This window comes from Artemia sp. Qi Xiang Cuo, chromosome 3 (assembly GCF_049724085.1).
Source record: "Artemia sp. Qi Xiang Cuo chromosome 3, ASM4972408v1, whole genome shotgun sequence".
Classification (NCBI taxonomy): Eukaryota; Metazoa; Arthropoda; class Branchiopoda; order Anostraca; family Artemiidae; genus Artemia; species Artemia sp. Qi Xiang Cuo.
In genome coordinates, this window is record NC_142796.1 from 38,390,871 (window position 1) to 38,401,107 (window position 10,237).

General features: G+C 36.5%; 1 protein-coding gene across 2 annotated transcripts in view; it reads left to right on the plus strand.

Moving 5' to 3' along the window:
- Positions 1–10,036, plus strand: part of LOC148954071 (uncharacterized) — a 28,882-nt gene extending 18,846 nt beyond the window's left edge. For both annotated transcript variants that reach the window (XM_089085811.1, XM_089085812.1), the window contains exon 5: positions 9,174–10,036. In XM_089085811.1, the coding sequence (XP_088941937.1) occupies positions 9,174–9,376 (203 nt within the window). In that variant the 3' untranslated portion in view covers positions 9,377–10,036. The remainder of the gene's footprint in view (positions 1–9,173) is intronic.
- Positions 10,037–10,237: the final 201 nt, after the last annotated feature.

Consider the following 10,237-nt stretch of genomic DNA (forward strand, 5'->3'; position numbering starts at 1 on the left):
TAGTAATCGTTGTTGGTAATTTCTGTAGGCTTATGTGTGGTGAATACTTCTGGTTTCTTTTGGGATAGTTCATTGTTGCTAAGCACTATATTCCAGTTTTGGTAATACTTAGTACTCTTTATATGGACTTTATTGTGCTTGATAAGTCATCTGTCTTATTGATCAAACAGTTCATGGTAGCGAACTGTAAGTAAGGAGTGACCCGGCTTAATAGTAACCGAAACTCTGAAAAACGGTATTTTGATACCAATAGATACATCAAAAGAATCAGATTTTTATGCTGATTTCAAATATATAAGTTTCATCAAGTTTAGTCTTACCCACCAAAAGTTACGCGCCTGAGAAAATTTGCCTTATTTTCAAAAAAGGGAGAAGCACCCCCTAAAAGACATAAAACTGAAATGAAAATCACACCATCAGATTCAGCGTATCAGAAAACCCTACCAAAGACGTTTCAAGCTCCTATCTGCAAAAATGTGGAATTTCATATTTTTTGCCAGAAGAAAGATCAAGGATGCGTGTTTATTTTTTTATTTTTGTTGTGTTTTTTTTCCAGGGGTGATCGTATTAACCCAGTGGTTCTGGAATATCACGGGACGGCTCATTTGAACGGAAATTAAAAGTTCTAGTGCCCTTTTTAAGTGAACTTTGCTTTTTTATGAACTTTGCCCAATGTTTACATATAGTATTGGTTATTGGGAAGTATACAGACGTTTTCAGGGGGAGTTTTTTCTGGTAGTTGGGGGGGGGGCTACGTGGAAGGATCTTTCCATGGGGGAAGGGACATGGCTATGAAGGGACGCCAGATTTCCAAGCATTATTTTAAAAAAAAACGATCAGAAATTAAATAAAAAGAAAAACAATTTTTTCAACTGAAAGTAAGGAGCAGCATCAAAACTTAAAACGAACAGAAATTATTAATAATATGATTGGGTTCGCCTCCTAGTCATTACTTCGATCTTTACGCTTGAGTTTTTTTGTACTTTCATCAGAGCTATTTATTCTAATTAACGGCCTTTGTGATTAAGGGGTCATTCTTATAGAATTGGAACAAAATTTGAACTTTAGCGTAAAGAGTGAGGTATTCACTAGGGGGCGAACTCCCTAATTTACGTAATAAAAATATACGATTATAGAAGTTCGTTACGTAAGTTAATTCGCAAGTTACGTCAGGTCAAAATTTCGAGAAAGTTATTTAGCAAAAAAAAAGTAAAATTTACATGCAAATTTTGTTTTAATTATTCATATACGGTGAGCCAAAATCAAAGCTTTTTTAATTCCAAAACGTTCAGAAATTAAATAAAAAAGCAAGTTTTTTTTTAACTGAAAGTAAGGAGCGACATTAAAACTTAAAACGAACAGAAATTGCTCCGTATATTAAGGGGCTGTCCCCTCCTCAACGCCTCGCTCTTTACGCTAAAGTTTGACTCTGTCTCACGATTTTATTTTCTAAAGCAATAAACAAATTTAGCGTAAAGAGCGAGGCGTTGAGGAGGGGACCTTTCATATACGGAGTAATTTCTGTTCGTTTTAGTTTTAATGTCGCTTCTTAGTTTTAGTTTAAAAAAACTTGTTTTTTATTTAATAACCAAATGAAGCCACATTATTCAGTTGCAACAGTGTGATGTTTGGATATTTTATTTCACTTAAGTCTTTTAACAAACACTGTTAACGCAAGAGGTTCAATTAAAAATATTTTTGCTCTCCTATAAAAGTATGAAAATGCGAATAATAATGTCCTTTTATTTTGGACATGAAGATATACTTAACTAAACAACTTAAATAATACTAAGTTTCTGTGAAGGTTCGCGGATTTAGTTGACTCGCGAACGAATTTCTCTCAGATATTTCTCTGGTCTTTGTATGCAGAGGTGAAAAGATTGTTGCAGCAAAATAAATATTTTGTCATATATTAATTTGTAATAAAAATAAAGATAAAAGTAGTGCAGAGGTTTTAGGCTAAATCGGGAAATTGTTGGGCTAGATAATTGAAATTTATAGGTTGCCTAACGAAATGAATATTCGTTGCATTCAGGAAGGACTCATTCGTCATAAGCTTTCTTCGACAGTGGTAAATCAAAGAGTATGTGTATGGTGTAAATATCTTATCCAGAGCCTATTATTTTTGGAGGCTGTATATGTGTTTGGGGGGAGGGGTCGATTTCTAAAAAAAATTCCCCATAAAGCCCCTTTCCACTGGTGTGAGAATATAAATGCTGACCTTCGTTTCTCATTTAGAGACAGAGTCTGTGCTGCGTCCGTTTCGGGGTATATATTAAGGAAGGAGTCTAAATGTCGCACAGGTCTTGAGCTGGGCATAGAAAATTCCCTGGTAAGTGCGTCACTAGATTTGGTAGGCATTCTATGTGAGACATATGTCATAATCCTTGAAAACATCTCCGTTGGTGGGGTAGACCCCACATGCTCTGAATCCACATTTTATTCTTAGGAGGCAAAGCCTTTCCATATGCTTTCCCCAACAGCTCAGCAATGTTATACACTGATATAGTTTTACATTTATGGGCAGTCAAAAAACTTGGGACTTCCTGATTGTAATAGGCCCTTAGGCGCCCCAGGCTATCCTTTCTAGAGGCTGTAGTTTGTGAGTAGTGCGGGGAGAGACAGTTAGAAGTACAACACCATTATTTTTAGCTAGATCAAGCAATTCAATGGTGTAAGGGCTGATCTGGTCGTCTGTTTTCAGAAGTACAGGTGACTGTTTGGAGGGTTTGACTTGATTGATAAAATGTTGCAAGTAAAGCAAAGAATGAGAGGCAGTCATCCAACTAGAAGTATTTTCTGAACCGATCTTGCTGGTTCCTAGTAAAACTCCCTTGAGTGTAATTTCCGGACACTGTTTTCCTAGGGAAACAAGTAGAGGAGGGACTGTGTTCCCAATGCATTAACACCAGCACAAATCGTGGTCAACTGACCTCTTTCTGCTGACGTGACCTTCCCTACTTTTTGTCTTGCTGTGCAATGATCTTACCAGGCTTGTGGATGTTTTCAGACCCGATTCGTCAACATTCCAAATGCCTTGTGGTCTGAACATGTGTTTATCTAGACCTCGCTCCAGGTTGTTAAAGAAAGCTCCTACACTGTGATGGTTGAAATCAGTCGCCCGTCATAAGCTTGTGCCTTCTGGTGTTCTTGCTGATAGAGTTTTAAGGCTATCCATAAAACCACAGTACTAATCTTTACCTGGAATTCCTCCACTGTCTCCAATACCACTGAATTTTCTTCTATCCGGTACTTTTATACTCTTAATAATGGCATAAGTGTAAGCAAATTTACGCGCTTCTAAGGGAGTACTGTCGAAATGCATATTAGCTATCATTTTCAAGTAAGTTTTTAGTCCTTTTCTTGTTCTTCTGTAAGTATTTATCATGTATTGTGACAGGGTGTAAAGAAACTCGGTTCCAGACTTTGTAGAGGGATATTCAGCTTCTCAACTTTGTCAACTTTGCTTCTCAACTATTTTTTCCATGTAGTCTTGCAGTGTTCCTTTGGGGACACTCATGGCACTTCCAGAGAATCCGACTGACTTTTTGTCGACTAAGACAGAAAAAAAGGCTGTTTTCTTTTCTTCTGGATCCCATTCTTCTTTATTTCCTTTCTCTTCCGTTTTATTTTAAAGCATTTTATCTTGAATTAAATTCAACAGGAAAAAATAGAATTTCAGTTCACCTACTGGTCTGACAAGGTTAAACAACGCCAGGACTAATCAAGTTGTGAGCTTGCCTTCAGCCTTGAAATATGTTTTTTACACAGCTTCTACAAGCATGGCCCGTTTTTACAAGCATAGTCACCTTGGTATGGCATGCCGAACCTAGCCTAGGTGTTGTGGCTGAACGTGGGAGTTTGCTATCCCGCGGGATGGAAAAATGCTATTAGCAAACCGGTGAAGATGGCACGTCTCGGAAGCTGCCAAAAGACAGGCAAATAATAAGAGAATACAACGTGTGTACGGCTTTTCTAATATTCGTTAATAGGTGTAGGCCTTCAGACAAAAATTCAACAAAATTCCAGATTTAATCACCATAAAACGTGATCCAATCTGATATTTTTGGTAAATCAAGTCTAGAAATTTTAAAAACATACACTGCCATCTGTCAAAGCTTTTATAATCCACCAGAATTGACCATAGGTTTTTACATTGAGATTATTTGCTTTGGCTAAATGTGGGCCGGTATCATATCAATTTTGATATTGAATTTGCCCAACTTTAAATTTTTGAATTGAATTCTTAGAACAAAAAGTTGTTATCCAGCCGTAATGTACTTTTATGGTGTTTATGTTTTCTGGAAATTGGAAGTAGGATAGTGGGTCTATTGCATTATAGTATTGAGGGAAGTACAAAATGGGAAATTTTAAAGGTCGAGTTGTAGCGAAATATAGAATGACGAGTTTCTAAAGACCTATATTCAAAGAACCTCGGGAAGCATTTATATGCTCCCTCCTCTCCATCACAGAATTGGCTGCCCCCTCTGGACAAGTTGCTGCCTACGACCATGGCATGAGACGTTTTTGATTTCTTTTTTTTATTGCTTGCAGGACTATTTATTTCAAAATTTACTTAATGTATATCAAAGAACTAAAAGCCGCTGAACCTGAGAAACTACTTTCTCTTTATGAGCGCAGCTCTCATCTGCCATCTGTGAGGTCGTAATGTTGTGTATTTTTTCTTTAAAAAGTGATCATATTCCAGTTCAGCACCGCTATTTGTAACAAAAACAAAATTAAAAAGTGACTCGCTTTTAAAATCATGTTTTTTGGTTTTTAATTTGTTAACTCTGCTAATTTTTGGATTCTATTTGTTTGTTATTTTTGTCGGATATCCGCTTTATTTATTTATTTTAGTGCTGTAGCATTATAGTTTTGTTGAAAGCACGTTTTTAAAATAATAAAGACAAATTTAACAACAGTTTTTTTGTCTTTAACAAAACACTTCTACATTGAATGAATTCGGCAATCTAAAATCCCCCCGTGGAACTTTAATTATGATTATTCTTTACATTCTTGGTGATACAAAATTAGATGGGAACAGATGGTACCCGCTGTCTATATATTCGCGGTCATTATTTTGTTTAACTTTGAGTATGAAATCCACTATGCGTCCTAGACTATTAATAAAATTTATGGTACGACACTAATGCCGTATTCATATGGATTACCGGGTTTAAACCTCCCCTCCCTCCTTAAATTTTCGTCCGCCTCGTGAAAAAGTAACAAAAAGGAATGTAAACAACTTTTTGATGCATTTTGAAGTTGTTTTTTTTTTTTTTTTTTTTTTTTTTTTTTTTTTTTTTGTACCCCACAAAAATCATGGCTATGGTCTTGTATAACACCACAGTGGGACTACTGGCTGTCAACTTTATTTATTGTGACAGTATTTAGTTACTGGGTGAAAAAGAAATCGTGAAATGCTGCCAGACCCGCGTTGTTGTTGTTGTTTGTTTGTTTTTTTGTTTTTTTTTGTCACTAATAATGAATGACCAATCATTTTAAGTTCGCTTGGTTAAAACTCGAATTCGTTTTTTGTTCTAGCATTCGTGTTACTGCGTGATAGGCATCAGTAAACTGTCTACTTTTCAGTTCCTGACAGCTCGAGAGCAGGGGCGAATCTCCAGCATTTTTATTGGGGGGGGGGGCGAGGGGTTCATATCTGGATAGTCAAGGTGCATGTGATATATAATAATTTTTTCCTCCACATTATTGGGGGAAAACTACCCCCCCCCCCAAGACGCCGTTGCTCGAGAGCAGCCTTGGACATTGTTCCTGCTAGTAATTAAACAAAAAAAAAAAAATTTTTTTCAACTGAAAGTAAGGAACAACATTAAAACTTAAAACGAACAGAAATTATTATGTAGGCCTATATGAGGGGGTTGTCTCCTCCTCAATACCTCGCTCTTTAAGCTAAATTTTGACTTTTGTTCCAATTATTCAAGAACAAATATTGGAATAATAAGATTTTTTAAGTTCTAAAAAAAATAGCGTAAAGAGCGAGGTATTGAGGAGGGGACAACCCCTTATATTCGTCATAATTTCTGTTCGTTTTAAGTTTTAATGTTGCTCCTTGATTTCAGTTGAATTTTTTTTTTTTAATTTCTGGTCGTTTTTAAATAATGTCGAGAAATTACCCCCCCCCCCCCCCATCCCACATCAAAAATTCCTTCATGGAAAGATCCTTCCCCATAATCCCCCCACCAGCAAAAACCCCACGAAAAATATCTGAACACTTCCCAACAAGGCTGTACTCAGGTTTTTTTTTTGGGGGGGGGTGGGGGTACACAAAAAACCTCAAAAAACGCATACAAAATTTGTTTATATCCATTTCTGTCACGTTTTTACGAGACAAACAAACATCTCGGGGGGGGGATTCAAACCCCCCTAACCCCCTGGGTACGGCCTTGCTTCCCAATAGCCAATACTGTATCTAAACAAATTTCATTGCTTGCAACCCTTCCTCGGGGACTTGGGGGAGGGGATCAGTTCATCCTCAAATACATAGATACTAGATCTTTCGACTATGTTGAACAAATGACTATCTCAAAATTCCGATCAGGTGACTTTGGGGAAAAAGTGGGGGGGGATAGCTGCCCTCCAATATTTTTGGTCACTTGAAAAGGACACTAGAACTTTGTATTTCTGATCAAATGAGCCCTTTCCTAATCCTCAAGGATCACTGGTTCGATACGATCACCCTTGGGGAAAAATATTAATAAACGCGCATCCCGTGATCTCGCAAAAATGCAAAATTCCACATTTTTTCTATATAGGAGCTTGAAACCCATATAGTAGGGTTCTCTTACATGATGAATCTGATGTTTTGATTTTCATTAAGATCAATTGATTTTTTTTTTTGTGTTTTCCCCCTTTGTCGAAAATTGGATAGATTTTCTCAGGCTCGTAACTGTTGATGGTTAACATTAAACTTTATGAATTTGATATATTTTGAATAAGTATCAAAATTCGATTCTTTTGATGTATCGATCAAACAATTCATGGTAACGAACTGTAAGTAAGGAGCGACCCGGCTCAATAGTAACCGAAACTCTTGAAAAACCGGATTTTGATACCAATAGATACATCAAAAGAATCAGATTTTAAGTTTCATTAAGTTTAGTCCTACCTATCAAAAGTTACGTGCCTGAGAAAATTTGGCTGATTTTTGAAAAAAGGGGGAAAGACCCCCTAAAAGTTATAGAACCTTAATGAAAATCACACCATCAGTTTCAGTGTATAAGAGAACCTTACTGTAGAGGTTTCAAGCTCCTGTCTGCAAAAATGTGGAATGTTGTATTTTTTGCCAGAAGAAAGATCACGGATATGTGTTTTTATTGTTGTTGTTATGTTTTTGGTTTGTTTTTTCAGGGGTGATCGTATCGATCCAGTGGTCCTAGAATATCGTGGGAGGGCTCATTGGAACGGAAATTAAATGTCCTAGTGCCCTTTTTAAGTGACCAAAAAAATGGAGGGCAACTAGACCCCCTCCCAAGTTCATTTTTTCTCAAAGTTACCCGATCAAAATTTTGAGAAAGTCCTTTTGTTCACCATGGTCGAAAATATGATAACTATGTCTTTTAGGATGACTTACTCCCCCAAAGTCCCCGGGGGAGGGCTGAAAGTTCTGAATTTCACCCAATGTGAACATATAGTATTGGTTGTTGGGAAGTATACATACATTTTTAGGGGGGTTGGGGGGTTTTGTGGGAGGATCTTTCCGTGGGGGAAGGGACATTGCTATGAAGGGGGCGCCGGATTTCCCAGCATGATTAAAAAAAGATCAGAAAATAAAAAAAAACAAGTTTTCAACTGGAAGTAAGGAGCAACATCAAAACTTAAAACGAGAAGAAAATATTACGTATATGATTGGGTTCGCCCCCTAGTCAATACCTCGCTCTTTAAGCCAAAGATTTTTTATACTTTCATAAGAGTTATTTATTCTAATTAACGGCCTTTTGTACCAAGAATTGTAACAAAATTCGAACTTTACCGTAAAGAGCGAGGTATTGGCTAGGGGGCAAACACCCTAATATACGTATTAAAAATATATGAAAGTTCGTTATGTAAGTTAATTCGTAAGTTACGTATATTTATCACTAATAAAAACGTTCGTAAATAAAATTAAACAACTTTCGGGAAAGCCATTTAACCAAATAAAAGTAAAATTAATATGCAAATTTTTTTTTGAATTATTCATGTGCGGTGAGCCAAAATCAAAACCTACATTATTTCAAAAACGTTGAAAATTAAATAAAAAACCAAGTTCTTTTTTAACTTGAAAGTAAGGAGCCACGTTAAAACTTAAAATGAACAGAAATTATTCCGTATAAGAAAGGGGCTGTCCCCTCCACAACGCCTCGCTCTTTATGCCAAAGTTTGACTTTTTCACAACTCTATTTTTTTAACAATAAAAAACTTCAGCGTAAAGAGCGAGGCGTTGAGGAGTGGACAGTCCATTTCATATACGGAATAATTTCTGTTCGTTTTAAATTTTAACGTCGTTCCTTACTTTCAGTTAAAAAAAATTGTTTTTTTATTTCATTCCTATCAAGACTCTGTTTCTTAGAGTTTCGGTTACTAGTGAGCCTCAGTGCTCTTAACTTACTGTTTATTTCAATGAACTGTTTGAAAAGCTAGGAGAAAAAAATATCATCGTGATAACCACACATTCCTTGGGGATGCTCTCTAAGAAGCCCTCTGATCCTCTAGGGAAAAAAAATCTAATAACTACATGGACGTACTGAGGAATTTATTGTAAAGAAGAGACAATATCTTGGAATGTATTGGAATCTTGTCCAAAAATTACACTAGTTGGCGAATTGTAGGAAAAATATTAAAATCCTTGGGACTTTGGCGGGTGGGGAGGGATAATGTGACTGAATACCTTATATCCCCTATCATATTCTCCCCCCCCCCCATCTTCTCCTGTCTGGGAGATTAGGTTTTAACAGGAGACTAGATCTAACCATATCATATAGCAACTTCCAGCACTGTAGTAAAGCTCATGCAATTGCTAAGGACAATAGTAAAAAATATAAGGGAAACGTGTTTTAAAACCCAAAAAATGTAAGGGCTGCATTTTCTACTGTATCAAGTAATCTGTATTTAACAATTATCCGTTCAGTGCAATTTGTGTTTTTGTTATTCAATTTATTCATTCTTTACAGCCACCTGCTACAACTGCAACGAATCTGGCCACATAGCTCGTGATTGTCCTCAAGCCAGGAGCAATGAAGGGCGCGCTTGTTACAATTGTGGAAAGCCAGGCCATGTGTCTCGTGAGTGTACAATGGCAGAAGATCGAAAATGTTACATCTGCCAGTTGAGTGGGCATATTGCCAGAGATTGCACAGCCCCTCCTAGAGAATAAAGTTCTTTGTGTGGCTGTTGCGTGCAAACCTCGTAAGACGAGAAAATCAATTTGTTTGAAAAGCGGTAAAATTTGAGCTGTTTCTATGCTTTTTGTAATAAAAATGAGATCTGGCATTGTTACTGACGCGCAAGTATTTAATCTCGGTTTTGACAGAAATAGAATTCTGTTTTCACAGTCAAATTTAATAATGCCCTGGGGAAAAATCGGACCGGAGGGGGGTGGGGTTATATTCGATTCATTACTGTATTGGACTATAGTTGGAAACAAGAATTATCCAGCTGGTGAAACTGTGAAATGAATAACACCTTTTCGCTCATGTACTAGAAAAATATATTGTTTAATTTTTTTTTTTTTAAGATGTTCAAAATAGTTTTTCTCCATAAATTTTGGGGAAGATTTCACAGAATTTGCTTTAAATCAGACAATACTAATTAAGTTTTATTTACGAACGTTGGTTGTGCGGTTTCGCTTGACAAACCTTTTCTGTCAGAACTTGGCTCGAACAATTTTTTTTTTTTCATTTTGACTGGAATCTGCTTCGGTATTATTGATAAGTGATCCGTGTCTATACAGGGTGTGTGCGCAGCAGCCGTGGTTTCTGAATCTTTTAAATTGTTGTTTTATTTACAGCACCTTAATACATTATATAGCATAGAATGGTTTGTTCTGTTAGTTTCATCCTTAAAGCATCAACTAGTTAACGTAGTTATGCTGTATACACTACTGGCTGAAGCCAGCCAACATTTGGGTAAGTTTGATGTAAAGGAAAATAATATGTATCACAAATTTCAGTTTAGACGTTTTGTTTAGAAGAAGGCAAAATGTAATATTCAAGTTGAAAAAATATGATTGGTTGTT